The sequence below is a fragment of the Nilaparvata lugens genome, chromosome 2 (assembly GCF_014356525.2).
Source record: "Nilaparvata lugens isolate BPH chromosome 2, ASM1435652v1, whole genome shotgun sequence".
Lineage (NCBI taxonomy): Eukaryota > Metazoa > Arthropoda > Insecta > Hemiptera > Delphacidae > Nilaparvata > Nilaparvata lugens.
This window is the reverse complement of record NC_052505.1, coordinates 93,585,471-93,602,652: the sequence shown is the minus strand read 5'-3', so window position 1 is coordinate 93,602,652 and position 17,182 is coordinate 93,585,471. Positions and strand designations below refer to the sequence as shown.

Sequence of the window (17,182 nt, the reverse complement as noted above, 5' to 3'; positions counted from 1 at the left end):
TCCCAAGGATATGACCTAGAGCAATAGAATCTTTATATCATAAACTTACTATGTTCCAAATTTCGTGAAAATCGTTAGAGCCGTTTTCGAGATCCGTTAAACATAAATAACCAGATATAAAAATAGCCAGATATAAAAATGACCAGATATAAAAATAACCAGTTATAAAAATAACCAGATATAAAAATAATGAAAATTTAAACATAAATTTAAATATAAACATTTAAAATATAAACATTTTGTTAATGACTTTGGTGTAAACTCAGCTTAAATATACTGATTGATTGTATCAATCTCGAACTCTCAAAAATGTACTGTTTAATATTGTATCTTCACTCTATTTATTTGCCTCTGCTTATGATTTGACGTTCATGTGGTAAGCATGCAATTCGATAAGTTCACCACAAGGGATTTCAAATTTAGAGAATGATTCAGGCTTTGTTGATTCGACAGGTCTGTTTGTAACGAGCACTGGGACTCGAACTTGGCTCGAGTGGTGTACGGAGTGACTCTGCTAGTTCTGCAGTACGCCGTTCCCTTCCTGGTGCTTGTCTTCACCTACACAAGCATAGCAGTCGTCGTGTGGGGCAAACGACCTCCCGGGGAAGCTGAAAACGCCAGAGACACTAGGATTGCTCGTTCAAAAAGAAAGGTAAACATAATTTGGATTATTCTCAAATTAATCATTGAATGAAATAATGTGGTACACTATTTTTATTCATTGAAAATGACATTAATGTTGAAACATAATAATTATAGTGAATAGAATTTTTCAAAAACAAGGGTACTTGGATTTTTTACTTCTATTTCTTGATAATGTGGTACAATGTATTTGGATTATGTTTTACGCCACACCGCACAGAAAGCAGCTGTTCTCCAGTCCCTACGTATATCTGAAAGACATTGTTTGCAGACGACTCTCGTCTGACGTCAGAACAGGTTTCTTTCCGGCCTAGGCCGGAAAGAGTACCCTTTCCAGCCGCTAACATGGAACTAAGAAAGGTGATCAAAACAGCTGATCAAAAAACGTTTCATTATTTGTGTTCATTATTCAATAATTAAAACATTTAATAATATCATCTTATTGTCATTCGAAAGAATAAAAAAGTATAAACTCAACCCCCCACATAATTGAACATCATCTTTTAGGTTATTTAGACAAATCAGAATAGAAAATAAAAATACTTGGACAATTTCCTGATATTCAGATTACACTTCTGCTTTCGGAAGTGCTTAGTAAACAATATATATATATATATATATATATTATATATATATATATATATATATATATATATATATATATTGTTTATTTTTGTGTGTGGCGAAAAATAGCGTTCGCACACGGGAAAAAATGTTTTTCCGGCTCTCAATCTTTTGTAGTCCTCGGCCTACGGCCTCGGACTTGAAAACCGACTTCGAGCCGGAAAAATCTCATTTTCTGCTCTAGGTGCGAAGTATACTATTTCAGAGTCGTGTTGGAAACAGTTTAGCCACTTACACACACATCGATTCTTGGACGTTCCATTTTTTGCCGTCCTTATGAATTCTACCAGATTAAATGGAACTTAACAAACATCATCTGTTTAATCAAATAGCATCCATAAGGACGGCCAAAAATCGTAAGATTTCATCATTCATGACAAATTTTTATCCCACATACACCAATAATTGGATCAATCATTGATTACAGTTTATGAGTTTCATAAAAACCTTAATATCAATGACTGGAAATTACAGCTCCAATAATCATTGTTAGATAATGCATTACCTATTTTACATACTTTACTACTTTACTGCATAGGTACTTTGAATAGCTGCGATAATATACGTGTAGGTCAATTAGAAATAGTACGTAGGTTTTCCTATAGGCTAATATTAGTGAATTCTATCAAATTATTGTCTATAATGTTTCAATGATATCTATAATGTTCAATGAAACATCCTCTATAATGTTTCGGGGTTATGACTAAATATATATTTATTTATATATTTAGTCATTCAAAATTACACAGCTTACAGGTTTAAAGTACCACAGGCTTATAAGCCCAAATGGTTGCAATTCTAATTTATACAACAGTCCAAATGTAGCTAGGTTATGTGTCTTTTAACATTCATCAATTACACACTCAATTTACAATTCAAAACACACAATAATCATTTTTAAATCAAATTAAATCAATCACAATAAATTAGAAAATTCCAAACTTTGATATTATTAAGCATCAATCGAAGAATCACATCTATTAAATTCAATAAAGTTTATTAGGAGCAGTCTTGTGGATTATTGCACTCATGGAAGTTCAATGAGATCCATGGTGGAGACCCATTTGATGTATTTTGTCTCATAAGATTGGAGCTGGCAAAAGTTTAATAATTAAAATATTTTAATGCTCGTCTGATGAGTAAAATTGGGTATTACAAGACAGAACATCTCTCAGTGACGAGAATCTCTGTGTCAATAAAAGTTACAAGCATAAATAATAATGTTCGCTTGCGGGTTACAGAAGTGATTTCAACTGGAATTTAGTAAGCTTCAATTACAAAAGTTTAGAGGTGAACTCAATTTGCTAGGTTTGAATTGGAGTAAGTACCAGATGCTGGGGATCAAATGAATAAGTAGAATATTAAAGTCCTCGAATATATAATTATGATTATGATGATAAACTTGGTAGTCGGCATGTAGAAAAGACAAATAGTAATATAGACTTTTTGAAGAATACTTTTAAAGGGATCTTACTTATCGCTAAGGGATCGCACTTATTGGATCCAATAGATCATTGAACCTATAGATTCGAAAAATGATTCATAGTCAATCAGATTCAACTAGTATCCTAGAAACCGTTCCTATGACACTAATCGAATCTAAGAACCATTAAACCTATAGAATCAGAATAGATCTGATACTCCATCAGATATAAATGTTCTAGAAATCGGGTCTTATTTCAGTGAACTAAATAACAACAATATAAAAACTTTTAGTACCATTTTATTGAAAACTTTAGAATATTTTAACGACTAGTTTCGACCATAGGTCATTTCCCAAGTGAATAATTACCGGTATGTAAAAAGCTTAAATTTAACTTAGCACTCTAGTCTAGTGTCAAGTAGTCTCCTAATAAAACAATCTATAAGAGCTAGTTCATAAATTTCAATATCCGATTTGCAATTAGTTTCAAATCTCTCTTCACCAAAAGACTAAATCACATAATCGTATCCACTAATATTTTACTTTTCTAAATCCTAACTTGAAAATGACCAATGGTCCGAAACTAGTCATTGAAATATTTAAAAGTTTTTAATAAAAGGGTACTAAACGTTTTTATATTGTTTTTATTTGAATAGCCCATATAGGCAAGGTGTTTTCAGTAAACTACTCTATAACTCTAGTCTAGTTTGAAGTAGTCTCCTAATATAACAATCTATATAAGCTAGTTCATAAATTCCAATATTCAATTTTCAATTTAGTTACAAATCTCTCTCCACCAAAGAACTAAATCACATAATCGTATCCACCAATATTATTGAAAACAGGAAAAGAGAAAATCCCCATCATAAATGTACAGAGAATTATGTGATGATCACAGAGATAATTTCAACTAATTGATAATGGAAGATGCAGATATTGATGGAACATACTAACTGTGGAACATACGTTTAAAAATCTCACAGAGATGTTGACATGATGGATATCCTTGAAAGTTCGATGGAGCTGCTGTACTTGATTTTCTCACTATAAATCCTTGAACATCAATTCAGGAATATTGTTTCTCACAAACGGTGATAAATGATTTGAAAGGATATATAAAAGAAGAATTAGACACAGAAGAGAACCTCTCTGGTACTCTAGAAGAGCACCAGGTTGAATAGAATAGAATAAAATGTGATGGTTTCTCGATCGCACTCCGAGCTGCGATATATTAACACACCTTTCACAATGTATTTCACACGACATGCAGTCAAATATTCGAGTAAATAATCAAAATATTTCACTTACTGACTGTATACTTACTAGAAGTACTTTCGACCTTCAGCAACTTCAGTCAGTAAGTAAAATATTTTGATTATTTACTTAAATATTTGACTGCATGTCGTGTGAAATACATAGTGAAGAGTGTGAGAATAAAATATATTTCTTTATTTTTAGACATGGCGAAGTTTGGACAGTGATGTACACTCTGCCACTTAACCACGAATCAGAGAGTTAGCAAATAGACAAGCAAATAACACAGAGTATTGTGAGATGAACTGACTTCTCATAATACCTTCGCCTTGGTCCACCTGAACACAAGTTCCACGTTTGGCGATGGATTGCATCAATTATTGTCGTGACAAATACAAGCATTCCGCTCGAATCTGAGCTGAATTTATATTGTATAAGCCGCGTTGACATGTGTTATATAAGCCTTGCATATCAGTCAGATTGGGTACTCTAGATATAATCGTGTAGGATGACAATTCCATGACAGGCTTCACCATAGAGCTGGAAGGGTGAAATTGGAATTCGCCGTCACATATCAGATTCTAAATTACACACGATCTTCAGCTTCAGTACGCTACAGGAATCTCTGTCCGAATATTGAATTCTAATTGCTGTGAAATATTCCAATTTTGTCGTTTGATTGTCTGATATCGATGTGAGGTCCTCAACAGCTTTGAGAAAACGTCCATTCTGATTGAACGAGTATTGCTTCGATTTGAACGCATATCGATTAAACAAATTTGCCTCGCTTTTGATGTAGCTCTTTCTGATATTTCCACTTTTGATCGCTAGTAGAGTGGAGCTGGTCACCCACATATCTGTAGTCACCCAGAATATACGTGAACGTGTTTGTTACACTTTAGTCGGGGACAGTATTCTTACTATAATATGTGAAAATATTATTCTCATGAAATCTAATGGTTTATTCATACCTGACGTCGTTCGGACTGAGAAGGAATAGTTTATAATCAAAACTTATGTGAATTATATTGTTTCTGTACCAGTCATTACACTGATACTGATATCCGGGAATCCAGCTTAACTTGGTTGAATGTAACAAATTTAATTTTATTTTTTATATCATTCTCTTTTTCAAAGATCTCTCACAACAAGATATTATTTCAACGGATTACAATCGATCTGTATAGTACTAGTGACCTTTTGGGTTGAAGAGCTCGCTCAAGAACTTTTGTATTGTAATATTGGAAACCTGGAACTTTAAATAATACAGAGTTGATGAAAATTATGAAAACAGCTAAATATTTCTCTTGCAAGAATCATTTGACAGTAGGTTCCATTGGTGATCCTATTTGGATTGAAATATTACTCTGTCGCTTCAACATCTAATATTAACCAGCTGGAATCATGTGTCAGCGCGTGTGATAGCTCCCTCAGCCGATGTTATGAATGAATCGAAAAACTGTAGTAATTGCATGCAATGAATTCTTCAGCTGACTGAATCATAAACATTTTTTTCTTATGCACTTTCAATGCTATCCTTATATTCTGAAGAAGGATGAAGGAGTGAGTCAATTTTGTTGTCCAACGAACTTGACCTGTGAAAAGGTTCGAAGAATACATGTTCAAAATTTGCAGCTGATTGACCAATTCTTGCTGAAGTTAAAGTAGAACATACACACAGACAGACAATGACTTTGGCCTTCAGTAATTCAAAAGTGAAAACTCACTAACGCTCGTTCAAAGATATCAAGCTGATACTGTAGCCTACTGGAATGTCTTGAAACTCGAACACATTCATTATTATTACTTAACGTACATAGTAGATTGTAGAATCTGCTCCCTGTTAATCTAGTTTTATGGTATTGATAAGATTGAAATTTTTCCTCTTTGAATGTGTGGTTTAATCTTATGCTTATCAAAAACTACCTTTTGCATTATACCTCCAAAGCTTACCTCGTACCTGTCACCAAATTTTCTGTTTCAATTGATGTTATTCCAATGATCAACATAGATTTTTCCATATCAAGTGCAAAGAAAATAAAAAGAAATACCCGGTACATTATACCCCCGAAGCTTACCCCGTACCTGTCACTAAGTTTTCTGTTTCAAACGATGTTATTCCAATGATCAACGTAGATTTGTCCATATCAAGTGCATAGAAAATGGAAAGAAATACCCGGTACATTATACCCCCGGAGCTTACCCCGTACCTGTCACCAAATTTTCTGTTTCAATCGATGTAGTATGTTATTCTAATGAGCAACATGGATTTTTTCATATCAAGTACACAGATAATACATGTAAGTATTGAAGTATTTTCCACCAGTTTCATTATAACATGAACTTCACTATGGATTAGGATTCTAATTGGTACAAAAGGAGCTGCGGCTCTGGTGGCGTAACTCTGCTGAGTATAGATCAACTGCTGAACTTGACGGCAGCGCTCAGAAGAAAGTTGTCGAGAGGGATCTAGACAGTAACCCTCCTCACTTGATCCTCTTGGGACCAATAGCAGCTTCGGGAAAAGCATTGTGCCGACCAGGTCAAGCGTGAGGCACAATCAGATCCACTGCCATCTAGAGTCACTGCTCTTGGTCCCTGCCTGTCCACCAGAATAGCTGGCATTATGTCGTTCAACTATGATAAGCTACACAAATGGGGTTACACTTACACCTTCCGAGTTTCACAGTATTATAGACTGTTATATACACAGTTATAAACCACTGTCATATAGAACTGTGTTACGTTGTGAATACGTTGTTATAAACCACTGTCATATAGAACAGTGTTACGTTTAAATACATAGTTGACCGAGCGAAGTGAGGTCTACGAATCAAGTCGACGGTTTGGCATTTCTCTTGATGTTTAAATGTTTATATGTTGCGCATTTACGGCGAAACGCGGTAATAGATTTTCATGAAATTTGACAGGAATGTTCCTTTTTTAATTGCGCGTCGACGTATATACGAGGATTTTAGAAATTTTGCATTTCAAGGATAATATAAAAGAAAAAAGGAGCCTCCTTCATACGCCAATATTATAGTAAAAATCAGACTATAGAATTATTCATCATAAATCAGCTGACAAGTGATTACACAGATGTGTGGAGAAGCCAGTCTATTGCTGTATTTCCATAAGGTCTATAGTTTCAATCAGGTACTTGTGAATGAGAATACTGCGTGAGGTCTATTGTTCACAGAACTACTAGTTATAAACCACTGTCATATGGAACAGTGTTACGTTGTATATTATAAGCTTCTCCGTTGAACCTGTGTAGGATACAAGAATGAATGGATAGAATGAGGATATAAGATAATATAGATATGTACTATTCATAGAACTTTGGAGTATAGTAGAGCAGTTTTGGGCTGCATGTTGCTATATCCCATTCATATCTATAATAGCAATATTTGCATCTGTTATTAAGATATATGATAATTCAGATCTGTACTATTTATAAAATTTTTGAGTATTTAGTATCTCAGTCATATATATAACTAGCCGTCGGACTCGCTTCGCTCGCCATATCCGTCTAGCCAGGGGCTCCGCCCCTGGACCCCCGACTGGATCGTCCAAAAATGAGATCATCGAGCTCGCTTCGCTCGCCTGCATTTTTCATTTGAACATGCTTCATTCCATCAGAAAGTCAAAGTACTTAGAAAACGCAGAAAAGCTGAGGAAACATTGGAAAAACGCTGATTTTGGGCGTATCTTTGATGAAATATTAGAGTCACCTTATCAAAAAGCTAGCTAAACCTCTGTACCAAATTTGAACATTTTCTGTCTATTACTTTAAGAAAGAACTGAGAAAACGCAAAAAACCGGTAATTTTGTGCGTATCTTTGGCGTTATTTCAAATTCCTTCTAACACAACATTATTACATCCCAGCTGAGCTCCTGTAGTAATTTGAACATTTTCTGTTCATTTGTTCTCGATAAAACTGAGAAAGCGGGAAAAAACGCTGGAAATAGCTAATTTTGAGCGTATCTTTGACGTTATTGCAAATTCCTTCTGACACGACATTATTACACCCTAGCTGAGCTTCTGTACTAAATTTGAACATTTTCTGTTCATTTGTTATCGATAAATCTGAGAAAACGCTAAGAAACTCTGGAATAACGCAGTTTTTGGGCGTATTTTGAGAAATTTTTCAAATTCCGTTCTTAGTGTGCCTCTAAAGGGCCATCAACTGAACAAATTTGAACGTTTTTGGTCCGGTAGGTTTCTAGTTCTGCGAGTGATTGAGTGAGTCAGTCAGTCAGTAAGTGAGTGAGTGCCATTTCGCTTTTATATTATAGATAGAAGATATCGATATTATTAATTGTATTCGTTACCAAACGAGAATCCAGAGTTAAATGCTGTGAACCACCCTGAAGATTGCTGCTTGCTTCTGCAAATATCTACAACAGGGTTACCAGCTAGATGGAAATTCGATGAGAGCTATTCAAAAATGATTCTACTATTAAAAAATAAATGCCAGCCCAGGAATCGATCCCGGTACCTCTTACACTTGAAACCTTACTTTCTTACACCTTGTACTTTGGATTGTCGTTTAATAATAATTATTATTCATCGATTAGCATTTGTGAAAAGCAATTTTACATCATACATTTCCATTTGTATTTGTATAGATCAATAAATGAATGATATAACTTTTCAATAGTCACAAATATCCATGAAATTGTAAATTAATTCATTCATTTGGACTTCATGTTGAAGTTTGGAATGAGTTTTTGATCTTGTCTGTTCCTTTTTTTATCATGATCATTTCATATTTCCTCATCTGCAACCTTTGAGACTTTTCATCCAACCAGAGATCTTCTCAAATTTGTATCCTTCTTCCATAGATACAATGTTCAAATGTTCTGTATCCTTCTCGGATTTGTTCAGCTGTTAAGACGTTTTTCGGTTATGTTCAGCGTCGTTTAACCTTCGATTCAAGTAGGGAAAATCTTTTGAGATAATACTGAGAAAAGGAAGCAACTCAATGACTTTGCTATAAACGAGAAAATCATGATATAGCTTTTAGTGATATGTATGGTTTAACACAAGCCTTAAAAATGCATGGTATAATAATTGATATCGGGGCACCGAGCTTCACTCGTTATTTTTATTTATTGATAAACAGAACACAATTCTCTAAAATGATTGTGTTTATATTTCATAGCTGGCTATATGTCCATCTTATGAATTTCGGGGATGCGATATTTTGATTTTTCACATACTCATTCGCTCACTCACTTTTTTACTATCCACATCTGTTTCAGCCAAGGATGAATTATCCTTCTAATATCGTTCAGCGTGTTTTCCCAAGGATGAGATCTAGTGCAATCGAATTTTTATATCATAAACCTACTATGTTCCAAATTTTGTGAGAATCGTTAAAGCCGTTTTCGAGATCCGTTGAACATAAATAACCAGATATAAATATAAATATGAAAATACAGATATTGCTCGCTTAATATAATAGGATTGGGTAAGGAACAACAGGCTTAAAGCCCAAATCTGTTCCTTTCTCAAATTTAGATAGAGATTGTCCAAAAATGGGTTATGTTTACACTTCACGATTTTTGTCCAATTTATTTTGAGTCCAAAATATATATAATCTAGGAATATTGATTGCAATATCTCAGTTATTTCCATCCATACATGGTCCGTTGATATGAAGTTATGACTTGTGACAACACGTTAAATGCCACAGTAGTGTATGGACAACATCCAGAAGGTTTACTGAGTGTTTGGTTAAATAACTGCTATTTGACAGATTTTCATTGTTCATTCATAAACAAGAAATATATAATCAAGTGTAATAGCAACATTCAAGCTACATATTGTAGTGATGAAATTCGATTTTGTTGATAAATGAGCTCGTTATAGTGATTTCTAAGTATCATCCAACTTGGTGTTATACAGTTCATTATACAGCTCGACATTATTAATATTCCCATTTTGTGATATACAAAAACATGATTATTTGGATTAAAATGTCATCAGAAGCAAAAGGATTGTTATGAATTTATAGAGTGAAGAAATACGGTAGTACGTGGTCGGAGCTTATTGAGCCCTAGGCCTACTGTAAACTTTCTTATAATGGTGATGCAAAAAAACTGAATAAACTTTCTTTATCAGAGAGGAGTTCCAAAGTCAGGAAAGCGTTTAAAACTTCGTCAACTTCCGGCAACTCCATTCTTCACAAGTCACAACCCACTTGTTATATGTCATGAGCACTACGAAATTGGAGTTTTTTCTCAAAGATTGAGAACTTGGATTTAAATTTCTTCCACTTACTGATGTAGCTCATAATATCACGAATAAGACATAAGGGTTTTTACTTTCCTTGCCCTATTACCATAGGTAAGGGAAGTATTGCTTTCCAAAAAATTAAGGCACCCTAATTTCAAATTTTCTATACGTTTCAAGGTCCCCTGAGTCCAAAAACATCATTTTTGGGTGTTGGTATGTGCGTGTGTATGTCTGTGAACACGATAACTCCATTCCCAATTAACTTGAACATTTTAACTTAAGTTCCTTATACCATGAGGATCCGACAACAAGAAATTGAATAGAATTAAATTCAAGATGGCGGACAAAATGGCGGAAAACGACTAAAAAACCATGTTTTTCACGGTTTTCCCGAAAACGGCTCTCACGATTTTCTTCAAATTTAAACCCTGAATAGATATTTATAAGCCCTATCAACTGACATGAGTCTTATTTTTGAGAAAATTGCAGGAGCTCCGTAATATTCTTGAGAAAAATGGATTTTGTTGAATTTTCATCACGATTTTCTCAAAAATGACTTGACCGATTTTTTTTCAAATTCATACCCTTTATAGTTATATATCAGTCTATTAACTGGCATGAGTCTCCTTCCTGGGAAACTAACAGGGGGTCCACCCCATCCTTGAGAAATGGACTTTGTAACCTCCTTCTCGTGCATGAGGGTGGCAGGTGGAGTAGTTTGAACACATAGTCGAGATATTTCATCTGTAGAACAGCTGTTTTGACGACTTTAAAAAAATCATCGAGTTTCACAATAATTTACACAAAGAAAAATGTACTCTGTAAACAATTATATGCAATAGTATGATCGTAGTTTTAAAAATATGTAGCCGCCAATCTTCATCATGCTATTCCCCTTAATTATTATCGTCCAAGAATGAGGCTTACAGTTCAATGAGCAAGGAAAGTTTTGTAAGTGCGCCACTCCAGATTTCTTGTCGAAGTTATGAGTATTATCACATCAAAGCAGGCCATACACTAACTGATTTGTTGTCCAACTTGTGGTCAAATATCAAATGTTGGATCCAACATACACTAAACGATGTGTTCCAACATTCAATGTTGAATCTGACATCGCTGGTGAATGGAGTTGTTGGATGTTTGGAGTCTAATCGGGCGAGTTGGATCAACAAGACGTTCAAAACAATGGAAGGTCACTCTATAGTTACATGTTACGGAATCGATATAAAAATGTAGCTAAAACATAGAAAGCATTAGAAAATACTGTAACAAATCACTAACAAATTCATGATAAAACTTTATTGATGGTGTTTTATTGGTTGAAGTGGATCTGAACGACTCAACTGTGAATTATCCTATGTTACTCCAGTTATTTATATAGCCTCCAGAATATTCAGAAGTCTGCTCTTGTTATGAAAATACAGATACTCAACATTCTTCTCTGTCTTGAACTCGTGATCGTTTTTATCAAGTTCAACAAAGTTAGAATTTCCGTTAATGCTGCTCTTCACTTCAGATCTAATTCACCAGAGATTGATTACGGTGTAACAACCGAAACCTGTGTCTCGATTCTCAATTAATCTGTGTTTTGACAATATATAGTATTCACATTCAGTGGGGGTAACTACCACAATACTTTGACAACTACTCATAAATGAAAATATTGTAAAAATATAATCAATTGTCACTTAGGCGGGATGCACACCGGAGAAACGCATTTCGTGAAGCCCTCTTCTATGAAACTTGTTTCATGCAATCCGTTTCACTCGCGCATGCGTACAAAAGAAACGTTCCCTGCTTAATCTTATCAGTCGATTGCGAGCAACTTTCGTTTCACGTTTCTTCGTTGAAATTTTTTTCACGAAACGCGTTTCTCAGTTGTGCATCCCGCCTTAGAATAACTTATTGTGTTCAGATCGTGAACCAGAGTGTGGGAAACATCGAGCCTAAAAAATTCATTTTTTCAAATGTTGCTTGTATCACTCTTAATGCTAGTGTATCACACTCAGTGCTAGAGTATTAGACATATCTTGAAGTATCATGGAGTTGCAACCATCGTGATTATTCTATACATATTTATCTCTACTGATTCGAAATGATCTCGAAACCTGTTTGTCGAATCCTATATTATTAAACGAGCAATTTCTGTTTATATGTTTTTGTATTTATCTGTATGTGACCGGATCTCGAAAACGGCTCTAACGATTCTCACGTAATTCGGAACAAAGTAGGTTTATGATATGAAAATTCGATTGCACTAGGTCTCATACCTCGGATAACTCGCTGAAGGACATTAAAAGGATGAATACGTCTTTGGAAAAACAGCTGGAAATTTTGTCGTCTGTCGATACAGTAATGGGAGTGAGTAAATGAGTGCATGTGTGAGATCATTCAGCTGATCTCACGAGAAGAAAAATTCTGCAAGAAAAACTTATTTTCGTTTATTTTTCTTTTCTTAGAAAACATATTTACTTCAGAAAGTCCAAAATAGTAACGAGATGCAGCTAGTGTAAAATAGTACACAGTATATTAACAAATATTGTAACAAACATAGTATATGATTCTAGATCGAATTCATATTATATCTATTTGTTGATGATGTGTTTGTTTTCTGAAGTGTGAATAAATTGTTATTTTGAAAACACATATTTGAAATTGTCAACCACTTTTTATTATTATAAATTATTATAATATATACAGAACCAGGCTTCGTGGCTTTATTATATATATTATTATATATTACAATAATAAAAAGTGGTTGACAATTTCAAATTTGTGTTTTCAATTTGGAAAAGTACCACAACATCACTCACAACACAACTGTAAGGGTAAAATTGTTATTTTGTTGATTGATAGTAGCTCAACCTAGATTTTGATTTTGAATGTAGTATGAATTTGAAAAGGGACAGTTTTGGGCAAAAGCCTGTTGTGCCTCCTCATATAACTGTAAAATAATTGTTGAACTGAAAAATGAATAAGTCAATAACTTTAAATTTAATCTTTTGTTACAAATTTTGTATGTTTTTACACTCCAGAGCGATGCTCGGTCCCCCGATATTTGATGTTAAATGCCCCATTATCAAGGTGTTAATACTGAACTCTCATTATCTCTGCTATCAGTATTTATTCTCTCCCAGAGTGAGCACAGAGCTAAGCTGGATCGCTTAGAAAGCACAAGGATCAAGTTGCAATTCAACTATTCAGTTGAAGCTTGGCTTGAAACAACACTGTTTCGCTCAAGGAAAGACTCTCAAAATGTAAATTGCAGCCGAAATCCCTCTCATACTGCTTACAAATTGTGCCGCATGAACGTTTTACTACTTCAGAATAAATGCGTCCCCGAAATTCGAGCCGCACCAATAACTCTCGAGACCATTCAAGGACTGTGCTCAGTGATGGTGAATTTCAGTACCGTCAGAATAGAGGTCAATACAAAAGTATTGAAACACTTTTTCCTATGTATTTAAAAACGACATGCAGTCAAATATTAAGTAAAAGTGTTTTAATACATAGCTGTTCGGAATGGATAAAGAAACCATCACAAAAGTATTCTTCTCTCACTTTTGATTCAAGGCCAACATCGTTTTCCATCTGTTTGTATGTTCTACAATAATCACTATTTTGGTGAGGGCCTCTCGTATTCATTTGAAAATTAAAATTATTTTCACTTTCTACAATAACATTTTCCACTGAGTCTACAAGAAAGAATGACTTTTACGAGTGACTATTCACCCGTGAATGAAACATTTTGTCTTGAACTCAGTAAAAAATTCTATTCAAAGAGCTCCAATGAATTATAGTCTGTCCAAGCAGCCGTGAGCCCTGAAGGATTAAGCTGAGATGAGCTCCCTCACGCGCAGGCACACACGCCCTGCCTACATGCGCTATTGAGTCTTCTAGGAATGAATGAATAACAATTGAATTGAAACCAATAGAATGCCTGTGCGATCACCAAGTATTCCTTGTGCTGAGAAATTACATTTCTCTAACTGTTCTTAATATTTTAACTTTTTCAATTTGTACTGTTATTACTGAAATCTACATATCATTCCTTTCAAAATGAGTCCAAGCACGGTACATTTGTAACAACTCCAAGCTTCGAAAAAGTCTAATTTATTTCTTATATTGTAACCTACTTACTTACTTACTTTATCTGGCTCTACAGTTCTGGGTAGACCTTGGCCTCCTCTACATGACCCCCCCTCTTTTGCCCCCATACATCCCTCTCTTGTGCTCCCTGCCGCCAGTTCGCCATACCTAGCACACGGAGATCTTCCACCACATCGCTGATCCATATTCTTCATGGCCTTCCTCTTTTTCGGGTGCCCATCTTCCTTTCATCAAGCAACTTTTGTGGTACTCTTTCATCACTCATTCTTACCACGTGACCCAGCCATTCTATTCTTTTTGCTTTGATACACCTTATAATATTTCTTTCGCCAATTGCTTCATTAATGTCATTGTTAAATCTGGCTCTTCAGTTTCCTTCAACGCAGACCGGTCCCCATATCCTCCTGCACATATTTCTCTCGAAATTGTAACCTATTGACTATAATACTGTTCAGAGTTGTCACAATTGTACCGTGTTTGGACTCATTTTGAAAGAAATAATTTTTATAGTGTAGGACTCAAAAAGTGAAAAATTACTATTTTTGCCTAGAGAAAATAATAAAAATGGCATTGCTTAGTTATGGTATTCAGCTTACCACGACTGAAGAATAAATTTGACATCAAGCTCATATGAAAGCACACACATGTCAGTGAGAAAGTGAAAACAATTATATTCCCAAATATTATCATTCTGAGTGAGGTTTTGGCAAAGTTCCAAGATCTATCTATATGGAGAGCGCATTTACACATTTGGAGAGCATTTGTCTGTATTATTTAGAATTACTTTCAAGAAATGAAGTGATTTCATAGTTTCTGTACTTACAATAATATATAGCATAACATAAGACTCACGATTTTATGCACACATATCAGTGTATGAGTAAAAATGATTATATTCCCAAATATTATTATCATTCTTAGTACGTTTTAGGCGTTGTTCCAAGATCAGTTTGGTGAGCGAGTAATATCTGAGTCTACTTTTATATTATATATTCATTCTCTAGTACTGTAAACTGTATTTTGGAAGACACGCTAAACATCAGGAATCCACTTGAGAGTACGTCAGATTTAATATCAAGTACAGAGAGAAGCCTCAAGTACTCGTGCCCGTCGCCTTCTGGTTACAAACATCTAGAACTGTTGGTGCTTGATGTAGGAATATTACAGACATTCCAAGAACCTTCCTATAGTCAATAATATAGCAAAAGTCTCCCTACTGTTATGTCTCGTTATCATGGGTCTCTGACTTGGCAATGCTCCCAAAATGATATGTATAATTATTTGGAATAATGACGACACATGAACCATTATTCTCACCTTTCGTAGCCCTTTCGTAGCCCTTACTTCAGGAAGACAATGCCATGATTCTCGTTTATTTATTCCTTTCTCCTTCATTATTCTATTTTCTTTGTGGGTTGAGTTGAAGAGGGGACTCTTATTGCCTCAACTACGCCCACATCACTTTTTGTAATGTTATTAAGTGAAAATAAAAGACATTTATCCATCTATCTATCTATGCTTCCTTCGATCTTCCTATCACTAATCTCAACTTTGTAATCATGTGTATCTTTCTTGTTCAGGAATATCTTGATCACATCTATTTGACATCTATCCATTGATCTAAACATAAACATAATGCTTGATGAGATCAAACAAAAATCGTTGATTCATCTAGAACAGTTTGAACTCAATGAATCTATCATGAATTTGAGTTCTATGTACAGAATATCAATTTGAAATATGTACTCAGCATTTCTTTATATGTACAACATCATTATTATATTGATTGGGAGAGAAAAACGCCTATGCTTCAGATTTCACTATGCATGAGACTCTTCCAAATGTATATGGAATTTCCGAAATAAGGTTGAATTCCTTCTACAATTCCCAGTCCAAAAATATAAATAGGCTACTGAATTTTTCTTCTAATTTGATAATATAAAAATCAAAAATCTGGTGTGGTGCACTCACACAACTTTCCTTGTTGTTATGAAAATTGATCAACTGACGCTAGTGTTCCCGCGCATCACAAGTCTACTTTTCTAAGATCTGAGCCAGCTGGTGACAGGACAATAGCACTGCAGACACACGAAGTCTGCTATCTCTTCATAGTGAATGATTTAATAGAATCAAAATTTGCCAACAGTTTGCAATTGAATAATCTTATTTTTCTCTAATTTCGAGCTTATTTTCAATTTTAGGTGAAAATGGTAGAGATTTTTATGCTCAATCTTTTCCACTTGAATTTTTTTGTTTAAAATTGTATCTGAAACCTGATAATTGATAATCTAAAATGAAACTTTGAATCAACATTTTCACCATTTCAGCTGCCATCTTGAATTGCATTCGATCGAAATTGTTCGTGTCGGATCCTTATAGTGTAAGGACCTTAAGTTCCAAATTTCAAGTCATATCGTGTACACACACACACACACACACACACACACACACACACACACACACACACACACACACACACATACAGACCAATACCCAAACACCACTTTTTCGGACTCAGGGGACCTTGAAACGTAGAGAAATTTAGAAATTGGGGTACCTTAATTTTTTTCGGAAAGCAATACTTTCCTTACCTATGGTAATAGGGCAAGGAAAGTAAAATGACAGCGAATCACACAATTGATTATTGTACACAAAATTATTTAATGGGGTGGTGTCAGTGAATGAAGCACCTATTCATTCCAAAACTTTCCCCTCATCACTCCACTGAGTTGCATTATCAGCTAAGCAATGGTTCAGTCTTTTGGAGCCATTTAGTCGCGACAGTGCATTAGTCGCACTGTTCATAAGATAGGGAAAGACTGTATACGGGGACAATAACACAGAATTGACGGCTTCCCTTGATGCACCTTATTGGGCTATGAAAT

At 34.8% G+C, this 17,182-nt stretch overlaps 1 protein-coding gene across 1 annotated transcript in view; it reads left to right on the top strand.

Moving 5' to 3' along the window:
• Nucleotides 1–694, top strand: part of LOC111048968 (RYamide receptor-like) — a 34,724-nt gene extending 34,030 nt beyond the window's left edge. Inside the window, exon 3 of the mRNA XM_039420268.1 lies at nucleotides 454–694. Within this exon, the coding sequence (XP_039276202.1) occupies nucleotides 454–694 (241 nt within the window). The remainder of the gene's footprint in view (nucleotides 1–453) is intronic.
• The last annotated feature ends 16,488 nt before the right edge of the window (nucleotides 695–17,182 follow it).